The sequence below is a fragment of the Aptenodytes forsteri genome, unplaced genomic scaffold, assembly GCF_000699145.1.
Source record: "Aptenodytes forsteri isolate BGI_AS27 unplaced genomic scaffold, ASM69914v1 Scaffold8, whole genome shotgun sequence".
NCBI lineage: Eukaryota > Metazoa > Chordata > Aves > Sphenisciformes > Spheniscidae > Aptenodytes > Aptenodytes forsteri.
The window spans coordinates 2,661,951-2,683,495 of record NW_008796218.1 but is presented as its reverse complement, the minus strand read 5'-3'; the positions used below and the strand labels follow the sequence as shown (position 1 = coordinate 2,683,495).

General features: G+C 37.4%; 2 protein-coding genes across 2 annotated transcripts in view; one reads left to right on the top strand and one right to left on the bottom strand.

The window, feature by feature from the left end:
- The first annotated feature begins 244 nt into the window (after positions 1-244).
- On the top strand, positions 245-5,262 carry LDHA (lactate dehydrogenase A). The gene is made up of 7 exons (XM_009288761.2): positions 245-380; positions 1,135-1,252; positions 1,984-2,157; positions 2,619-2,792; positions 3,613-3,730; positions 4,167-4,290; positions 4,451-5,262. The coding sequence occupies exons 1-7, from the start codon at positions 255-257 to the stop codon at positions 4,613-4,615; spliced, it is 999 nt and encodes a 332-aa protein (XP_009287036.1). The 5' UTR covers positions 245-254; the 3' UTR covers positions 4,616-5,262.
- Positions 5,263-7,383: 2,121 nt separating this feature from the next.
- LOC103906729 (ubiquitin-conjugating enzyme E2 variant 3) overlaps positions 7,384-21,545 on the bottom strand; it is a 34,985-nt gene continuing 20,823 nt past the window's right edge. The window contains exons 15-20 of the mRNA XM_009288760.2: positions 20,983-21,109; positions 18,301-18,367; positions 16,485-16,576; positions 10,475-10,677; positions 8,894-9,133; positions 7,384-7,716 (exon numbers count right to left, since the gene is read on the bottom strand). The gene's annotated coding sequence lies outside the window, so the exon portion shown is untranslated. The remainder of the gene's footprint in view (positions 7,717-8,893; positions 9,134-10,474; positions 10,678-16,484; positions 16,577-18,300; positions 18,368-20,982; positions 21,110-21,545) is intronic.

Genomic DNA, 21,545 nt, shown 5'->3' with positions numbered 1-21,545 from the left:
AATCAATGGTTCTCAGGCTGTATTTGAGGGAAAGCTTTAGCGAGCTTAGACAGTGCATTGTCATCAATAATTAAGTTTTTTAATCATTTTGCTGCATACAGGCAGTACTGCCAGATGGTTTAGGCATGTGATTTATATCCATTTTCTTATCATCCTGGAATAAAGTCCGTCTTGCTTGATACAAATACTCTGGTGTCAGTAAAAGCTCCAAAGCCTGGAGAAATAACCTGTTGCTTTCCTTGCAGCAGTGCACCATGTCTCTCAAGGATCAGCTCATCCACAATGTCCACAAACAGGAGCAGAGTCATGCCCACAATAAGATCAGCGTGGTTGGTGTGGGTGCAGTTGGAATGGCCTGTGCTATCAGCATCTTGATGAAGGTAAGTGTCAAGCTTGGGATGAAGCAGCACAGTTGTGACTACCTGAGGCCTAAAAGGGGGGCAAAAAGTAATCTCCCTTATTAGACTAATTGGGCTAGCACACAAGATGAACTTTTTGTTGTCCATTCTTTTCTTTGGGCCTGAAATGAAGCAGCAATCTTCAAGCTATTGACAGAGAACAAATAGCTGTAGTTCATGTAAATCACATTTATCCCAGTATCAGACAGAACATGCTCTATGTATCATTTTGACTTAAGAGCTGCATTTACCTTTGAACGACTTCCAGAATCCCTTCTGAGAACTGAGGCGTCATTTTGTCTGAAGCAGAGAGTGTGATAGAATACTTCATTGCAGTGTGGACTGGAAAAAGTGGTCCTAGACACTCTGAATGACTTCTCCTCTGCATTGCATTATTATATTGAAAATGCTGTGTTTTAACATCAGGCTTGCTTTTCTTAACTGTAAAATAGGTTGTTTATGAACAGCTATTAAATTATTCATCATTATCAGGCTAAATTGTACAACTATTCCACACAGAATGTAGATATGAAAAGTACAAAACTAACTCAATGAAGGGGATAACCCAGGAGACTAATTAAAGTACTCTGCTTGGGAACATGTAAAGTGATACAGATGAGCAAAATTGCTTAAATAGATGACAGCTTTTAAAAGGATTGTAACTTCACAGTTTACAAATTGGGTACTTTGGTCAAAAGAGGCAATAAAATTACTATTTAACCTTGGTCTCTTGTAGGACTTAGCTGATGAACTTGCCCTGGTTGATGTTGTGGAGGACAAGCTCAGAGGAGAGATGCTTGATCTCCAGCATGGCAGCCTCTTCCTTAGAACACCAAAGATTGTCTCTGGCAAAGGCAAGTAGTTGGCTCTAATGTGCTCGTTATTTCCAAATGGAGATAGCCACTTCAGATCTCAAACTGGTCATCCAAGTCTAGCACTTAGCCTGTCATCTTAATTGTTAGGAGGAAAGCTCACTTCACTTATGCTCAGCTGACATTCAGTTTCATATACCTTGTTAAGGCTGGTCCAACTAGGAATGGTCTGTTCCAGAGTTGATCGCTCAGTATAGAAAGATGAAGTTCTTAAGTACTCCTGCACCTTTGAGAATTTTATTTCACAGCCAGTTAGCCCCTGAATGTGTTACTGCTTACTTCTTGGCCATAAATGTCTGACAGCTTTTTTTAGTGGCAACCCGACTAGGGCAAATGCTAGCCATCTCATACCTCGGTTAATGCGCAGCTCCAGTGTCTACAGGTAGTAGGTTATGAGGGCAGAGCCTTCTTCCTTTTCTACACAGCACTTGCACTGGCTGCCATCCCAACAGCTACCCCATACCCATCTATGCCTGAGAAGTATGTAATACCACTGCCCAATTCTACATGTTAAGGTTTTGACATGCCCTTAAGGTTGCCACTTGTGGCAATGAACCACTGTCTTAAAAGAAAACTTAACTTTCCATAGAAGCAAAGTCTAGGGTAACAATTACCAGGAGAATTTCAGATAGCAATACTAAAAGGAACTGAGAACTCCTGTTCTGAACCATGTGTAGAAAGAGGTTATGTTTGACACAGCCTTTTGTCTGCAGATTACAGTGTGACTGCACACTCCAAGCTGGTCATTGTCACTGCTGGTGCCCGTCAGCAAGAAGGAGAGAGCCGCCTTAACTTGGTCCAGCGCAATGTGAATATCTTCAAATTCATCATTCCCAATGTTGTTAAATACAGTCCTGACTGCAAGCTGCTTATTGTCTCAAACCCAGGTTTGTCTTGTGTTGCCTTAACAAGAGGATTTGGCTTAGAGAATAGTGTTTTCTTCAGTAAGGTGGCATTAGTATACTAATATGACCAAGCACAGGCTTCTAGAAAGTACTTATGCCACATAGCAAGAAGTGTCATCTTCCCTCTCAACACTCAGCAAGTTGGTCCTCTGAGAAATAAACCAAGTTGCCTCCAACTTGGGTCTTCAGTTGCCTTTGAAGTGATTGTTAGCACAGGACACAGTAAGGGGCACTGATAATTGCACGCGCAGCATAAAAAGCCTCTCAGTTCTGCCTTTAAAACAGTCATTGTGTTAGTGCACTGCAGGGCCTGGCGATGGGCATTACTTTATGCTGTATTCCATGTAACTAGCATGCAGATAAAATCCTTACAGATGAACGGAAGATATCCTAGTTAGCAAACTGCTCATGAGTGGCACTTACCTTCCCTGTTCTGCTTACAGTGGATATTTTAACCTATGTGGCCTGGAAGATCAGTGGCTTTCCTAAACACCGTGTTATTGGTAGTGGCTGCAATCTGGACTCTGCCCGTTTCCGCCACCTCATGGGAGAAAGACTGGGCATCCATCCTCTGAGCTGCCACGGATGGATTGTTGGAGAGCACGGAGATTCCAGTGGTAAGGGTGAAATCTGGCTGGCTGTTACACAGAACTTTTTCTGATAGTTTGCTTGCAAGAAACATCTCCAAAAGCTACAGCAAACCATTACTCAAAAACCTTTGCACTGCAGCACCTTAAGAATGCAAGTCCTGCTTCAGTCTTCTGCTGCATAGAGTAACCCTAGATGATCTATATTTGACCTGAGTTACTCTGCTTGGAAAAGGTCATTACTGTAACCTGAGGAGGCTAAAAATTTCTAGGCTAAGTTGTTCCCATAACTCTCAAAAAAAACAAACTGAAGAAGCAAGAGGGTAAAGTTCTCTGCAAGGGACTCCCAAAGATCTGCAGTAGACCTACTGGTAGTCACTCAGTTGTCTTTACTGGCATCTCTCGATTACTTCAAGAACTATATATAAGAATTGAAGTGCAGAGGCAAGTCTAGAGGACAGGAGCAAGAGCAACTTTCTCCTTCCTTAACCTGTACTTTCTCTAGCAGCACCAGAGCAGTGCTGTCTGCTGCTGACACTCGGGAGGACTCATTTGGAATAAATTCTTGTTTTGACAAACCTTTGCAAAAAACAGTTACTGTCACTTCAGTTCATGTTGCCTAGGTGTTTTGCTTTAATAAAGGTATATTCAGATATGCATAAAGATGTTTATATGCTCCTAGGTTCTCAGCCCGCAATTTAGATTGGCCTTATAGGTCATACTATATTTAAAGTCATATCTAAATCAGTGATGTGTTGCAGGTTAATCCAACTAGATCTTACGTTAACTGTTAATTTGAGGACAAAACTATGTTTTCTTGTGAGATAATTAATCTATGTGCAACTCTCAGTACCTGTCTGGAGTGGAGTGAATGTTGCTGGCGTCTCCCTGAAGGCTATTTATCCAGACTTGGGAACTGATGCAGACAAGGAACACTGGAAGGAGATCCATAAGCAGGTGGTGGACAGGTAAATACTGATTTTTTTTTTTTTTTTGACATGAGAACAAATGATGAAGAGCTATAGCACCTCTGAACTGCAGTATCCATATCTGGTTTCATGAATACCATAGTAGCCCAAAACAAATGTCAAGACTCAGACATAATAGAACTTGAAATAATATTTTAAAGGAGTAATGTAGATTTGGCAGAGTTAATTTTTCATGGTTAGTTAACTTTAAATTAGGGAAGTGCTTTAACTTACAAGTTTCCAGTATAACTGCGGGGAGTAGTGTAAAATGCAAATAGAATTCTTCACTGCTGAGTTCATTTCAGTCTTGTCAGCAAATCAGTCAAGCTTCTGATGTCTCCAAATTGATTAAGACATTTCCAAAAGCCCTTCTTACAAACTTTAAGTATTTCAGTTGATGGTACTTGTTTTTTAATGAATAACTTTGTCACTGCAGTGCCTATGAGGTCATCAAACTGAAGGGGTACACATCATGGGCTATTGGCCTTTCTGTGGCAGATCTAGCTGAAACTATTATGAAGAATTTGAGAAGAGTGCACCCGATCTCTACAATTGTTAAGGTGAGCAGCCCCTTTTTGCTAACTTTTGTCTTACTGGGAATTCTGAAGAACAGCGATTACTTTCTAGTTTAATTTCAACTAAATTTAATTGAGTTTTCCCTATAGGACATTTTATAGACATACACAAATTCTAGCCTAACTATCCTTACCTACTTTTCAGGGCATGCATGGAATAAAAGAAGATGTCTTCCTAAGTGTTCCTTGTGTACTGGGCAATAATGGCATCACTGATGTAGTGAAGATGATCCTAAAACCCGAGGAAGAGGACAAATTAAGGAAGAGTGCAGATACACTCTGGGGAATCCAGAAGGAACTACAGTTTTAAATCTGCCCAAGCAGTTCACTCTTTGCAGTTTAACGGGTTTAGTGGTTTGTCTTACGTTGCACTTTCCAAGTAGGTCAAATCTTTCAATGTATGTATCTCAACTAGAACACACAAAAAACTCAGATCTGAACAAATGAGTTTCCTAAAGATAGCATTAGGAAACTATTCTAGGGTTTTTCCTGTTCAGACACCCATGTTCTTAGCCAGTGCTAGATAACCTAGTCAGTCTTGCACAGTGAAGTGGTGTGACAGAAATCCAGCATTCAAAGCAGCACTGCCTAGAAAGCCCTTTGCCTCATCTTGTTTAATGTTGGTTTAGAACAATAAGTAACTAATTATTACACAATGTGAAACCAAAGACTATTTTCTTGCAGTTAGAGGATTGTCAAGCCAATTGACCAACCTTCTCTGCTGGCTCAATAGCTTAAATATTTCACTGTTGGTAGGTCCAAATGTATTTTCCTAACACTGCTTTGGAATTTTTGTGTATACTTTTTTTTTTTAGAGAACCTTATTTTTGTGTACTATATCAGCCTAGTTGTAAATCTGTCTCCTGAGCATGTTTAAAAAAGGTTTCTGTATGCAACAAGACAATGACTGTCCAACTGTAGTACCAGCTCCAACACCAAATAAACCACAAACTGTTATTTCTGTCTCCTTGTTTTTCTTTATAGGGTGCAGCTCTACTTGCACCTATCTAAATCAATTTATTTCTTCAGTCACACTAACTCAAACCTCACCTGTGTAATAATATTAATGTGTGGAGTTACTCTGTTGTAGGCTCCAGGTATTTATGTAGTGAACTTCCTGTCAGTCTCAAGGTAGGAATGAAAAAACAGTGACAGAAGCATTTAAGTACTCAGAAGTTAAACTTGATTCCCATCTTAATGCAAAGAAACAGGCTCTGATGGACATTATGTTAGGGGAGTGGAGAAACAGTGCAACAAAGGAAGTGTCTTCCTTACCTGTACACAAAAATGCGTGTAGGAAGAAATCTCTCCCTATCAAGTGTCTGACATCCATAAAAAGTCAACTTGCTGCCAAGCACAGAAGAGCATCTCCTCTGGAATAGCAGCCATATGTAGAAACAATGACCAAAGTTCCTCCTTGTTGTGGTTTAACCTCAGTCAGCAACTAAGCAAGATAAAAACAGTTTAATAATTGAAATAAAATTATAATAATAATATGATAATAATAATATACAAAACAAGTGATGCACAGTACAATTGCTCACCACCCGCCGACCGATGCCCAGCCAGTCCCTGAGCAGCGGCCCCCCCGGCCAGCTTTCCCCAGTTTATGTACTGAGCATGACGTCACATGGTATGGAATGTCCCTTTGGCCAGTTTGGCTGTGCCCCCTCCCAGCTTCTTGTGCACCTCCAGCCTTCTCGGTCAGTAGAGCATGGAAAACTAAAAAGTCCTTGGCTAGTGCAAGCACTACCTAGCGACAACTAAAACATCGGTGAGATACCAACTTTGTTCTCATCCTAAATCCAAAACACTGTACCAGCTACTAGAAAGGAAATTAACTCTATCCCTACCGAAACCAGGACACTCCTCAAAGCCCATAGTAAGTTAATTCTTCCTTATCTAACTATCTTCTCTATCATTAATACTTTAAAACAATATACCTCATTACAATGAAGAGGGAAAGGCCTTATTTTTAGCTTTTGCTAACATTAGGACACAGCATGTAGCTTAAGAATGGAAATAGATCACCTAGTTAAATCCAGGGTAGATTTTTAATATGGTGATGCTTCCCAGAACAAAGTATTTTAGAATAAGCTGAAAGTGCTTGTGAGGCAACTTCAGTACAAAGGAAAAGCTGCAGCTACTGTACCACTTTCTCTTGTATCCACATGACCAAAACAGCACCTGGAAAGAGAGCACGTAGCAATACTGTTTTATGCAGATGAGAGGACAATGGTATGAAGCCATTTTCAAAGCTTTCAGAAGATCCACAGGACTTACAATTTTTACTACGTGAAGTCTCACCCAGCTTTTTAGTATGAACTCCAATCTCTTTAGATCCAATGGTAACATGAAAAGCCTTAAGACAAATGCTCAGTTTTGTGCAACACCGGTTTACTGTGCCGAGACCACAAAACTTTGGTTTTCAAGCTAGCTTTGCTGAGGCAGCCTACAAAAGCAAATGGGGGAGGACAGCAGCATGCTGCTGAGAGGCGACGAGCAGCACCATGAATCCCTACAGCACTCCAAGTTGGGAGATGCTCTGTACACCGTACCCTCTTTTGCAGACAGTGCAGTGTTTAACCACCAGGCTTGTCGATACGAGCTCTGTCCCAGCTAACACAGCCAGAACCCACGCTTCCTGTGGCATTCTGGTGTGCGGCATTTTCTGCCTGGCAGGTAGTGCAACACCAAACGTAGCAGCCTTTCTTTTTCCTAGCATTTTCTAGTGGAAAAAATGCAATATACATCAGTGCTTCTTAAGGCACCATAAGGTATACTCCACTATGACCATGATCTGATGGTAGAATAGGCAAGTCAATGTAACAGTTACTAAGCTCACTTCAAGAAAACAATCCTTGGGCACCAACAGCTAGGTCAAACAGCAGGGCCTTGAAATTTTGAGTTTCCAGCTTTCATTGGTCATAACAAAGGTTAGTTAAACTGAAACATGAATTTTTCCAGTTTGGGACACTGAAATGTCTTCCAAATCTCAGAAGTGAAGTGAAAGTATGGTTAAGCTGACACTGCATAAGCCAGGCCTGTTTGTAAAGAAATCGCATCGTACACAGTTCGGTAGAGGAAGAAAATATGCCACAAGTTTTATTCAGCGTAAGTCCACCAGCACAAAGATTACAGGAGATAGAAAGTGCATTAATAAAAGCTAGTCTTTACCAAAAAGAAAATATATTATTGATTCAAAATATCTTACACTTGAATGATGTAATAACTTATTCTGGGCACCTACTGATTAAGAGAAATACCAAGAGAATGGCTGTTTCATGAGGAAATCTAACTTCCCAGTTAAAGTCTGAGAATTTAGTAGAGATCACTGAGTCCAGCAGTCTTCCTTGCTTTCTGCATTAATGCCCTCAGCTGGAACTGCTTGCGAGACAGAAGACGTACATGCTGCAGAAAGAAAGAATAAGAACAGCTGGCTATTGGGAAAGTTTTGATATAATCTTAATTGTATTGCCATACAAATTTTCAAAGCATGACACGTTCTATGACCCAAACAGGATGTTAGTTTTTTGGAAACATGAAATGCATTAGTCTACTAAATGGCATTTTCTTGGCTTAAAATGACTTGCAGATGGCTACCAAATGCAATCACTACAGTATATTTTTTGTGATTTTAATTACTAACTCTGCACATACTCTTATCAAAGAGAAAAGTAGTAATATGTACTCCAAAGGTGAAGTCAGACTAATGCACTTCCCATGGGGCAGAGAACAGTTCTTTTAACAGTAGATAAACAGAACTTGCAAGCTACATAAGAAGGAAATAATACGTCTCTACGTAGTGCAATTGTACACTAGATGTTAAAAGCAAAGCTTAAGTGGTAACTTGGGGGGAACCTCAACTGTTAGAAAAAGGAAGGACTGGTAACTCTTGTTACGCAGTGGCCTCAGTACAGACTATTAACACTTCTGCACGCTAATCCTTCCAGATCCAATGGCAACATTAATTACTCTGACATATATTTTGTGTAGTTTTATTCCATGTTAAAAAGTGGTTTAAATCTTTTCAAAATAACAACAGATCTGTTTCTAGTTAATCTGCCATCACCATGCACATAAGTTCAAAATAAAGGAAGGTTATTAGATCAGATATTATGAAAACTTTCAGCGTTAAGGACAGCAAAGAAAGGGAACAAATTGTCTAAGAAGGTCTCTGCTAGAGATACAAAATTAGCTTTTTTTTCCCCTACGATTCTAACACTCCACTGGCTGCCTCAGCAGAGCCATCCATAGACTGCAAGTGAAAAGCTGTCTGAATACTCCAATCACCCTTAAAGTTAGTTTCTCCAGAATAAGGATGCAAGCCCAATGGAAAGCTTATGTTGACACTGTTGCACTCGTCTAATGATAAATGACTTCATAGCTATAATGCTTTTAAAATTGGTCTTTTATCTTAATTCTGAAATTCCTCTTTTAAAACTTACGTTTCAACATACAAGTATTCATGTTCTTACAGGATCCTCTTCAGTGAAGAAATCACTAACATTAACAAGCTGAACAAAAGAGTTTGAAGTATTTAAACACATTTAAAATGTACATCTTAAAAACATCTTGGGAAACTTACCTTTAAAAAGACATCTAGATCTATCACTCCACGTCTCAATGCTTCCCCAAGATAGAAGATGGTGTCTTCAATTGCATTTTCCTCTGCATATAAGTTCAGGATCTGCTTGTAAAGCGGTGCCGTAGGAATAATAACTTCATCTATGTCATTATTTTCTGACTGATTTTCCATTTTCTCTAAGGCAGAACTGAGCTCCTCATCCTTCTTCTTGAGAAGTTCAATGTTCTTGTCAACTTCAGCCTAAAAACAATTAAGATGTTTATTTATTTCTTAGGTCTCAAGAGCTGAATGTCTTCTTGTGATACAACTGTCAAGATGAAAGATTTTTAGACATGCCAGTTGATTCTTTACTTCTCTACTCATCTCTATTATGATTTTTACAAAAGAAAGAGCTACCAATCTATAGATTTCGGATTCTTTCATTTTAAAAAAGTAAAGGCTGTTTCAGATAATGTCAATCCATTACCAATTTATAACTGTAGAGAAGGCATGCTAACAGTCTTTAAGTATTTTGAAGGTGCCACATAAGGAAAAAATAACCATTTAAAGATAATAAAAGCAAAGCTAAAATAATTATTTTCTTCGGAAATGTGTCTTTTGGAGTAAGTTCCTATACAAGTTTGCTGAGCATGGATCACACAAACACTTAACTGTATTGACAGGAAACAAAATACGCTGGCTTTACCTACTAACGGTAACTATAATTTAACTGCATCTATACGAGAAGTACCTCCTTTTGCTACTTTTGAATTTGCCTCCTGATATTTTTGTCCCAGAGCTAACACACTGGAAGAGACTGTATACCACTGTATTTTCCCTTGTATCACTCAAAGCCGTACAGACCATTATCATATTCCACTCTGTCCCCACTTTTTTCCAGACTGCAGTCCTAGCTTACTTAGTCATGTCTTACATGGAAGCTGTCTGATACACTGGATCATCCTTCTTGCCTTTGCATCAAACATCTGCAGTTCTATTATGTCCTTTCTTTCCAAGATAGGAAAAGACTAGAATTACACACTACATTTAAAGTGGGCACATCTTACTCCCGAGCAGTAACACAAGGAGCAGATGGACTAAGCGGAAGATGTCAGGCCTTAATGAAAAACGGCAGGAGTTTCTGAGCATACTGAGTAGGAGAGACCCTTGTCTGGGAAAGGAAAAGTCTGTAGGTTACACAAGAGGCTGTGACTTAAATCAGCATCTCTGCACTAAGACACTGAAATGTTCTCCAGTGCTGCTGTTACACATTATTATCCAGAAACTGAGACACAATTATGAAATAATCTCACACCACTGACATCTTTCACAGGGAGGATGGAGAAAAATAACACTGTTCCTCTACTACTGAACAATGACATTTGTAAGATACGTGCAGGACAGTGCATCTTACAGTCACTGCTACTTCTGACTTCCTTCAGTCTGAACACATGCACCTCAATTTGGAAAGAGAATATATATTTAAAAAGCAATACACTGGAAGCTTTGATATTTCTATCATGCTTAATAATGAATTAATTACATGCTTCTGTTTACTACTAGGAATATTCAGATACAGAGCAGTGTTTCATCTCAGCTTACCACTTCTTGATCCAGGCGAGTTACCATCTCTTCCAGTTTCTGGTGTCCTTTCTTCAGGTCCTCTTCTGTCCGTTTCAAGGCATTGAGTTCAGCTTGTGCACGATCCATTTCTTCTTTCATCCGCCATCTCAGTTTATCACTGACTGCTGAAATAAGGGAAGCTCGAATGGTATCCTCACTGATAGTTCCATCTCTACTGGGTCCTGCACAAGAAAATTCACAAGTATAAAATTAACTCTGTTCTGCACTGGCTTCAGTATAAAGCCAGACTGAAAAAAAAGTGGCTAACTTGCAGTATGTAATTTAGCAATATGAGACAGTAAAAGAAACTGTTTTCCATAATAATTTTCAGAAGCAGTGAAGAGACCACAGTGAGATAAAACACATTAAGATGTACACAAGTAAATTTAAGAGTACGCATCCATTCATTCACTTTACTATTCCCATATCCACAATCTCCCTTTAATTTAAAAATGGGCTGGCCACTTCCCCTGAAGTCTAGAAATGTTGTTAGTCTGAGTCTTTAAAAGAAGAATAAGTTGCTGGTAAACTCGATAGGAATTAATGGATACATGTATTCAACCACAATTAATGTAACGGCTGGCTTTGAGACAGTGAATTTGCCTATAGGTACTCTATCTTGAGGCTTGCCAATTACTGTGTTGGAGTCGTTTTTTTTTTTTTAAGATTAATAAAATAGATGAACATTCAGCTAACAAAAATAATTTCAATGAAAAAGACCTTAACTGCTGCCCTTTTATATTTACGAAGATCTAATAGCAGGGTCTGTTTAAGTGACAAATTACCAGACAGTATCAAGTGATTAAAAAGCTACAATATGATCTAGTCTTTCCAATTAGTTTCACAACTATTATTATTCAGCCACCCTAGGGCAGGTATGGGAGGGCAGTGAAACAATCAGCATTAACATAAAACATTTGTTATTGAGGTAATCTTACTTTAACAAGCAACATTTATTAAAAGATTATAAAGCAGAGAGAGAAATGCCAATCAATTGTATTAGCATATGGTTTATAGATATGTTCTAGCAGACTAAAATCAGATGGCAGTCTTTTAGGTATGTGTTCAGTGTTACACTGGGCCTACCATTTCTTTTTTTAAAACTTCTGCAGGGTGGTACTGTAATTGGAGCAGGATAGGGGGGAGCATCGTTTATAAAATTAGGTAACGGCACCCATGAAGAACTTGTAAAATTTCTCTCTGGATAAAATACTTCTTTAATGTTAGTTGAATAAAGAGTATTAGTCAAGCATACAGAGATTCTGTGGAATTAGTTATACAATTTGACTCTAACAAAAGCAAGCATAGCTATTTTAGGTTAAGTGTAAGACAAAGATGATGACATACAATTTGATTGCAGGTATACTAATTTACCAGTTTCACTTGGTCCATTGTGACCAGAAACTCAGAGTAGTGATTTTAGTAGTAGTGAAACAAACTACTAACCAATATTGTTCTAGTATTATATAACTAGCTTCTATAAGTGATCGATGTTACAGTTAAACAGCAACAGAGGCTGCTATGTAACTGAGTTACAACAACTGAGGTTACTACCTTTTTTTGATTGTTTTGGTTGCTAGGTACAACTTGTAATTTCAGTTTATTAAATCACATTTTGATGCAGCAATACTAGAAAATACAATAGCAGAAAATAAATTCTCTAATATATTTCATTAGTCCCTCTCCCTCTGAAGCACTAGAGGCTTTCACATTTAAGCCTGAGTATTACTATTGCTTTTGCACATCAGCCTTTCAGTGAGATTACCTAATTTCAAGAGTCTGTCACTAACACCTTTTTAAATAGAAAGGTAAATCCTTTGTGTCTGTCACAGGAAGTGTTGTGTATCTGCAGACCAGGAAACTCGGATTGCTCTAGAGAATGTAAAGTGGCTACTGGTTGCAGAATTGTATCCGTATTTATCACAAACCACTTCAACCATTCTTCTATGAGAAAAATTGGAGTGTCTCAGTTTCCCCGTGCTTATGCCTCACACCTTTTAGATCAGAAACTTCAACTGGATTCTAACAACTACTAATAAAGCAAGAATTATAGCAGGTTTTGTGCCTAAACTTTCCAACTTTTATGGATGAAACGTAGAGCGATTTGAAGTTCTGTAACTGGAAAGAAAATTTGAAAAAAGAAATTTTACCAGAGTATCTTTTTATCCAGAGACACAGTTATCAAAACCCTGAAGCTGTTACAGCATTACGTACATCGTATCTCCCAGTACCCTAGATCTCAAAAAATTAAAAAGTGAAAAATATTCATCAAGGCTCCCATGAATCTTACATAGCTAAAGACAAAACCATTAGCATATCTTTCGTTTTTCCTTCCCAAAGATTCAGAAAAGCGTCTCAAGTCAGCTGAAATCCAATCAACCTCTTCACCTTTCTTAATAATCACAGGCCCTCAGAAGAAGCAAAAGCAAACAAGCAACTCAAAACCATACATCAATTTTGCCATTTAAACACAGTTAGTTCAAAGATTGGTATTTTTAGAGTAAATTACACTAAGATAAACAATGATAAATATATTTTCAGCATTACAGTGTTCTTGGGGTAGACTGGATATCTTCGTGATAATCAGCAACAATCCAGAACACAGTTTAAAAATATAAACTCTGCCATCAGAAACAAAGCATCTGAATGGAAAAATTAACAATTTTCTGTTAGGGTCTCATCATAATTTAAAAAAAAAAAAATAAATCTGTTCAACATGTCTGTTGGTATTGTTATACTAACAAATGCAAACTGTTGTTGACAAGCCTGCACACCTCAGAATCCTTAAAACATCCAGAGGACTTTTTGGACTTCTGCTGCTAACAGAACAAGACTGCATAAATTCGTATCTCTTCCCTAAGCCTTTTACTCTATTCCTGTCCACAAAACCTACACCAAGCCAGATATCTGGAAGAATAAAGCTATGCAAATGACATGAGAGGAACTATGGGAAGATGCACATTGTGCTTACTAATCCACCAAATTCTTCTAAAATTAAGAAAACATCAGATTTTGATAATTACTATTGCGAGCACTTTACTTACATACAAATTGCACCAGAATATGTGTAATTTTTAAAAAATAAGCTAATTAGTACTGGAAAAAAAGAGATTTAATTATTAATCAACTGGTACAAAGGTAGCATTATGAAAGTATAAATGTCCCAACACTTGATCTGATTTACAGTTCTGGCTTAAGCAATTCACCCTGTTGCCAGTCAACAAGACCATTTTCAATATTTGGTTAACTATCTATTAGAATCAGCAACAGAAGCTGGCAAATGGCACCATACACACAAACCCAGGAATTCATCATTGCTGCTTCTTATGAAAAGCAGAGAAGAACAGTACTTTCTACATCGAGAAGTAAAACATAAACCAAGTTAGTCAAACTATTTGGAACAAAGTGTTTATTCACTGTTTAGGACTTCCTCTTTAAGGCAGACAGTTGTAAATATGCATGTTCCAAATCAAAACAAAAAGGTCCGGTTCCACTTCAAGAATAGTATTAGCATGATTTCTTTACATGTTTACTTTACATAATGAATTATTCTCTAACACAAAGTCAGAACCAGCCATCAGCTCTACTTTTTTTTTCCCCTGATACCCCTCACTCTGGGAGATTTTATACAAGGCTCACTTTAACCGTAAAGTAGGACAGAGGAATAAAAATAAAATCACAATACACCTAACACAATGAAAGTTCACATAGATGTGCTAACAGATAGGAAAGAGGTCTTTGAACATATAAAGGATCATTTTAATACAGCTCAATTAGATTTTACATATCTTCTTAAAGAGCATGAACTCTTAGCATTTTCTGTCACTTCCATAATTAGCCCAGCTTGGGGAAGATTTTATGGCACATAGCCATTAAATCCACAGAGCACCGAAACCCTTAACCTTTACCAGGCAGAGTCTGGTTTCAGAAGTGACCTTACAGAATCATCAAACTAGTAACTGCATCAGAAAGGTAATTAATGGCAGATGATTGAACAGAAAGAAAAAGCCTGAAGAACTATTTGAAAAACCAGCTATTATTAAAAGCTTAAGCTACTTGGAATGAGTATTTTTATTCAATTCAAACTAAGCTCACTATAGGAAACACACCACCACCACCCACACAAAACTCTAAAGCTGTAGCACCTGATATGCTCCTAAATAAACTATCACAATGAACCATAGCCAAACAGGGGAAGAGTGGCTGGAAAGCCTTAATGATTCTATGATTCTATGAATCTGTATAGGAAATAAACATCTGCAGCTGAAAGAAAAAAAAAACAATACTGTACTGTAAAAAACCCGAACACTACTGTAAACACAGTGGATGAATAGAGAGACATGTTTGCATTTCATTCAGCACAAGGGATAAACCATGTGTAACAGGTGTATGACTTTTACCTAGCTGCATTAAATGAATCAGTCTAATGTTAAATTGCCACTACAAAATCTGGCATTACAACATGGTATCAGATGATCTAACTCAGGACTTGAAGAGCCTTCTGTGATATCTGACAGATATTCCACCTCTGTTCATCTTCACTGGGGATGAAAATGAGGGAAAGAAATGAAATAGGACATATCTGTATTTTAAATTAACTCTCTACTACATAAAAGGAAAACTGGATCTGTTTGAGAAAGATGCTGCAGAAAGCCGATGTTCCCTAGAAAGGTTATCACCTCCCTACATGAGAGCCAGTGGAGACCATCAATTCTCAAGGACTCAACTACAGCCCCCCAACACTGAGTACTGTTTGAGCTACTTAAGTGGGACAGCGGCTTTCTTGCAGTGTGCATGGTAGACACACGTCACCTCAGAGTGGAGATGACCACCAAAACGGCCAACAACTCTCAGAAAAGACTTTTCTAATTCAGCAGGCTGGAAGAACATGGACACAAAGGATGGGATCAGGCACAAGAAGAACACAACATACAACTTATTGTTGTTTCCAAATTCTGTAACAACAGAACAACTCCTCAAATATTTTAAGAGTAAAGTAGAAGCATCTATCTTCCTTTGCCAAGCTGTGAACTTGCTTTGTACCCATTTGTGTGAATGAAAATTTCAAAATACACACAGTTCTGGAGGGAAGAGTGCGTATAAATAACTGAGAGTTCACACATTAAACGAAGAACCTATGAATGCACTTTTAAATTATGGTGCAAGAGACTACAAATGATTGATACTCTCAACAAGGTCATAAAAGAGTCTACGTCTTTACCATATAACTGCTCCAAAAGGACCATCATCCAATTGGAAAGTTACTGCACCAACTTCCTACTTAACTTGAGAGATGATCTTTATCACTGGTTCCCAATCTGTTACACATGCACTAAAAGTGAGGTGCTGAGTGGAAACCAAGCTAGTGTATTTTGCCAGCACAGGGCCACAGAGCAGCAGACTGGGAAAAGATACACATTAATACCCTAGATCTTGCTGCTGAAGGGAAGAAAGAAGGAAGTAACAAGTAGGGACCATTAAGAAGCAACAGAGAAGAGGCTGGAGAAGAAACTCGGTAAAAATGAAGCTCATTCCAAGCACATTGGAAACCTCTGCTTTAGATAGCTACGATTTTTGGAATAAAGTAAGTATAAGTAAAGAGAAAATAAAGCGAGTCCAGTAGATGATTAAATGAGGACAAAAGCATTTTTATAAACCACGAACAGAGCAATGCAATCAAGTCACCTACAGTTAAAGGGTGAGGAAAAAACTTAAGGTAGTTACATGCAGTGTTCTTCAAAATATTTATAGAGCGCACACACAATGCATTGCACAAACCCAGGAATTTATCAAGTTTCTGACTGAATAAAATATAAGGCGAAGGACATAAAATGTATTTTACTCTTCCTTTGAATCACTTTTTTAATTGAAGATCAATACTTTGGAAGGTCAGATTAAGAACAAAACATTTCTTTTTCCATTTTCTTTCTTTACATGTCAGTTACAGAGGGAAGCTTCACTTCAGAGAAATCCTTTCAAAGCTACTCACCAACAGTAGTCACAGGAGGCTGAGAAGGGTAGTACTGAACACTAGTGGTTGCTGGAAATGGAACACCACCCGCATAAGGATAGTTTGGGTAGCTGCTTTGACAAAAAGATATACTAATGTTATGTAACTATTTGTAAAATATCATCCATGTATATTATCTTTATGTCACCATGTTAAACATTTGTTTACATAATAAAATGTTTAAATTGCAGGCCAAGTTATACTTTTTCTCTTTTCCTGTTCACATTAACATCTTTCACAATTTGTATTTCTGGTATGATTTAAGACGACACCATTTTATCTAAAACCCTATCTAGTTATTGCCTGGTCAAGCATTTGGATCATTCCAAATTCTCTTCAAACTCTTAATCTTGCCATGCAATTTCTAACTTGCCATACAAAACCCCAAAAGTTTCCAAAATAAATTATTCTAGCTACAAAGTCACAAACAGCAATTTCAATTTAATATTTTTTAATATGAGAATAGTTAACAAGATGACTGCTGAACCGCTTTATGCAACCTAAAAATGTGCAAAATATGGTCGCAAGATGAAACTCCTCCAGAAATTCTCAGCCCTGCTCTGAAGGATGAAGGAAAGCAAAAGTGTTCATTTGTTCACTGAAACAACTGTGAGATGACACATAACATGACAGTCTACAATACCTTTCTAAAATACATTTACTGTCAACTGAAACAAGGACTCAAATTAGTCAGTACTAGCCTGACAAACACCTGCATACAGCAGAGTATTAACCATGGCTGTAAGTAAACAAAATGGTCCAAGAAAACAGGCAAAATATAAAATAAGCATATTCTGTGCCTCTCCAGATAATTGCAAATTTAACATTCTTAAAACCTTTCTGTTCATTCATTATTTGTATTATTTTAAAAATAGTTCTTCTATTACTCATTTTTGTACAAACATTAAGAGCACTTTAAATAAACGCATTTAGGAGGAAAAAACTTGCCCTAAGAACTTAACCAAAATCCCCATTTTTCAATTCTTAAAACATAACACCCCACCTTCCTAATGCTTACAGGGTTTCAATTATTTTTTTTTTTTTAAATCAAAATGTTATCTACTACAGCAACTCCTCATATGCTCCTAAGACAAAATCAGGACATAAGGATATTAATAATAAAAAGATTTAATTACGATGTGAAAAAATGTAGGTACACACTAGGAGGCAGCAGTCAGCATCTTACTATTTGCTAAGACAGAACTGCAAGTCTTCTGGAAAAGCTTTATTCCAAACTATGATATAACATACTTAAAGAGAAAGTCTTGTTTTGTATTAATGAAAAGCTTTTAAAATCATTTTGTGCCCTTCAAATTATTTCGGCGTGCTCTGAATTTAGTCCACATTTGTCCTGGAGTCCAGGTTTGTATTAATCCAGCAACTGTTTTGTTCGATGTTTTGAGTTGCTAATTACCCCAAACAATACTAACGCTACTAATAAAAACCCTCAACTTGTAGGGAAACATTTCTTTCTATATCGTAAACATATCAACCTTATAAAAACTAATCCAATATATGAGCAAAGCAAGATAACATCTGGGAGTTAGGTAATAATTTTCAAAATGTATTTATCACCCAAATATATTGTATTTGAAGCAAGCAACACTAAGAAAGCTAAATCTTTCTCAAACTTTCTTTTGGCTATTGACAAGAACTCACTCCTCACTTCTAAAAAAACCCAAACCTGCTAACACGATAATTATACAACAAATATACCATAAGAAAATACAACTAAGACTAGATACTATTCAGTGAAACTATTATGTAAATGATGATGGTTTAAAGGGGTTCTTACCTCGGGTTTGGAGTGCTTCCTGCTGGATAGGTAGATATTCCACCTGGAATGCCCGGCACATAGGAAGCTAAATAAAATAATGATTTTGTATATTTTTACTTTTCAGATTTTAATATATATTAAGAACACACTAGTGAGATGTACTTATGCTGCAGTTAGATGCTTTTCAAAATATCATTGAACAATGAATACAGTATAACACAATGGAACAAGAGTAAGAGAAGTCATTTTATTGCCCCAAACCCCCGATAACGTGTACCCTGCATCCTCTAACACCATCACTTCTCACAACACTCCCAGACGTTTCCATGCTGCTCTTGAGCAGCTTGGCAAGAGGGATACATGCCCATGTTTGTTGTGAGCTATCTCTGTGCCAACTGACCAAGGCAGCTGTTTCCCCTCAAAACACGTAAAGGACTAAACTGCAGCGGACCTTCCCTCCATGTATTGACCAGTTAGAATTTCCTTTCTGTATCCAAGCACATTTTCACAAAACGCAGGCAGATTCTGCATTTCTGAAGATTCTACACCTCTACCTATCAACTTCGGTTAAAATATTTTCAAGGGTCTTTTGTTTGGAGGGGGAGTATGAGAACTGTAATTGAAGCCAAGTACACATTCCTTAGAATAACTGGCTAGAACACCTGTCACTGCGTATTTATTTTTGTCTTAATCATTATTTTAAACTAACCACTGCATAGATAAAAATGGATATTGATTTAAAAATCCACAACGAGTAGTTGCACTACGGAAAATGTGGATACATAAGAAAAAGTATCTGCAGGTAGGGAATTCAAAAAAAGGGCATGTTATTAAAGATGACACACCTGAAGAGCTGTCTCCATTTTTTATATAATAGCTGAAAAAAGAAAATAACCTTTCCAATGTAGCCATTGTTCCCTACTCACTAAATAACGAGTGTATCATTTAAGTACCTTCAGAATAGCTAGACTTCACAACAGTTAATTAGCTGTTTAACAATCCCATCATGTTCTTATCCAGTAATTTCTGCCGTTTAGAAGTTACACTTGAAAAAATTTTTATCAGCACATACAAATGCCTAAAGGCTTTAACAGTCCCAGCAATTTTAAGTTTCTTCTTGGAAATGTGACAATTCTATTATAAAAATTATGGTTTGAATATCTGTATTTCACATTTCTAGTAATTTTAGGAATATTACATCAAATAGCTTTTTTCTTTTAAAAGAGCCGAGCTATTTTCATCCTTGAATGCTTTCAAATTACTCATTTTTTTAAAAAAGGGCTTCATTTCTTCTTAAACGGTGTATCCAGAACTTAAAAAACCCCCAGACCTGATGTCTGTAAAATAAGGAAAAACTGACTATGCTAAGTAGCTATTAACAGTGTGAAAATCCTGAAACATTTCCACTAAAATTACTTCACCTATGCTAGCATTGAGTGACCACAAGAGTAGTCAAGTGCGTTTCAACTGATGGTCCTTCCTTAAAGCACAATACAGATCACAGTCTCTACTAAAACTATACTTCTGACACCCGCTGTTCTTGGAAAATCAGAACAGTAGAATCATCCAGTGCTCTTACAGGTAGGCTAGTGCTGGACAAGCTAAGAAGTCCCAAATACTTACCTTTAGCCAACTATCTCTAACAGTCCCATTTATGTTTGCTACCCCTTTTCTCACATGTTAAGAACCTAAGACCTTGTTAAAAATGGTTTCTGCTGGAAATTGTAATGAATAGTACTTCAGCTTTTCAGATGTAATGCTATGATCTGATGAAAGCTGTATTTTAATAGAAAACAGACACAGCCTTAAAAATACAGCAAAAATATATAACCCCAAATACAACTACTATACCACTAAATTAATGCAGAACTGTTATACTATCATTAAACAACCTGTAGCTAATCTGCTCCCGCTCTCCTCCTGCCCCAGTCTTTAGCTTGAGTAGGTCTACTCTACTCAGGTTTTTTTCCCACCCAATGCAGAGTCTCCTTTTGGAAGAATTTCTAGGTTTTTCTGTTTCCCACTTCCCCTTTTTCCCCCGCCCACCTATCCCCAGTCTTTAAAATAAGATGCCTCCAGAAGTTTAAATAAATAAAAGACTTTTTTTTAAAGTCTTGAGAATTTTTGCGAGAAAATAAGAATGAGTACTAAGTCAGAGTACCAAATCAACATAGAAGAATGAAAAAATCACAAGGCAGGTTTTTTTTCATATTCCGCCAGCAATTATTAAAAAAAAAAACCCAGCAAAACACAGGAGTGTGGGCATAGAAAACACAAGCAGTATGTTTTTGCTTATGAAATCAATGGTTGCAGGAAACTTAACAGATGGACTTGCATTATCAGAATAAAAAAATTAAGGTACAGTTATCTGAATAATCTCTTTTTAAGGTTATGTCTGAATGTTGACAGGTTACTGGTTGTTTTGAGGGGCTTGGGTATGTGTGTCTGTGGGGTTTTTTTGTTGTTGTTTTTTTTAAATACAAACCTGATTTTTCCCTCCCTTCCAAAAGTCAAACACACACGCATTCTTCCAACATAGTTCAAAAAGGTCAAGTACAGCACAGGTGAATTCATTAGCCAGCAATATAGAAAGTCATTCTAGAGTAGAATACATCATTTGTTAACAACTATGCAGAGCAACAATATGCTTCGGAATATCAATACGAGTATTTGTAGAAATTAGTAGCCATGATCGCTTACTAGTTGGTGGGCATGTTGCCTGGTATGGTGGGTAGATTGATGAAGCAGTAGGCCGAGAAAAGACTGGAGGTTCCTCGCCAAACACAACGATCATGACCTGAATCAGTTCTAGCAAGTCTGACTGGGGCTGTGAGGGTAAGCAATTCACAAGTTATTGATTTCATTAACAGACAGTTTAACTGACGATAATAACAAAACAGTACCAATCCATCAGCTCTCAAAAGCCATCCTTTTATTTGTGTTTTTTCTAATTTTTTTTAATATATATATATATATATGTGCATATTTAACTTCCTTTATGGATTTCTCTACTGATTCCAAACCCAGCCAGCTGGTATTCAAAACGGTATAGCAAAATACAACTGCAGTAGTGATTACACTCAGAATAAACTGGGGGATACATGGTTCCATATCAACTGCAGGGCAATAAATGACTGAGGATGACTGTGCAATGATGGATTATAGTAATTTTTAAAAACTTAAATCCACTCTCCAACATGAAAAAAGTACAGATCACTAAGTTTTCAGACATTTCAATTTCATACAGCATATAGGTTCAGAAT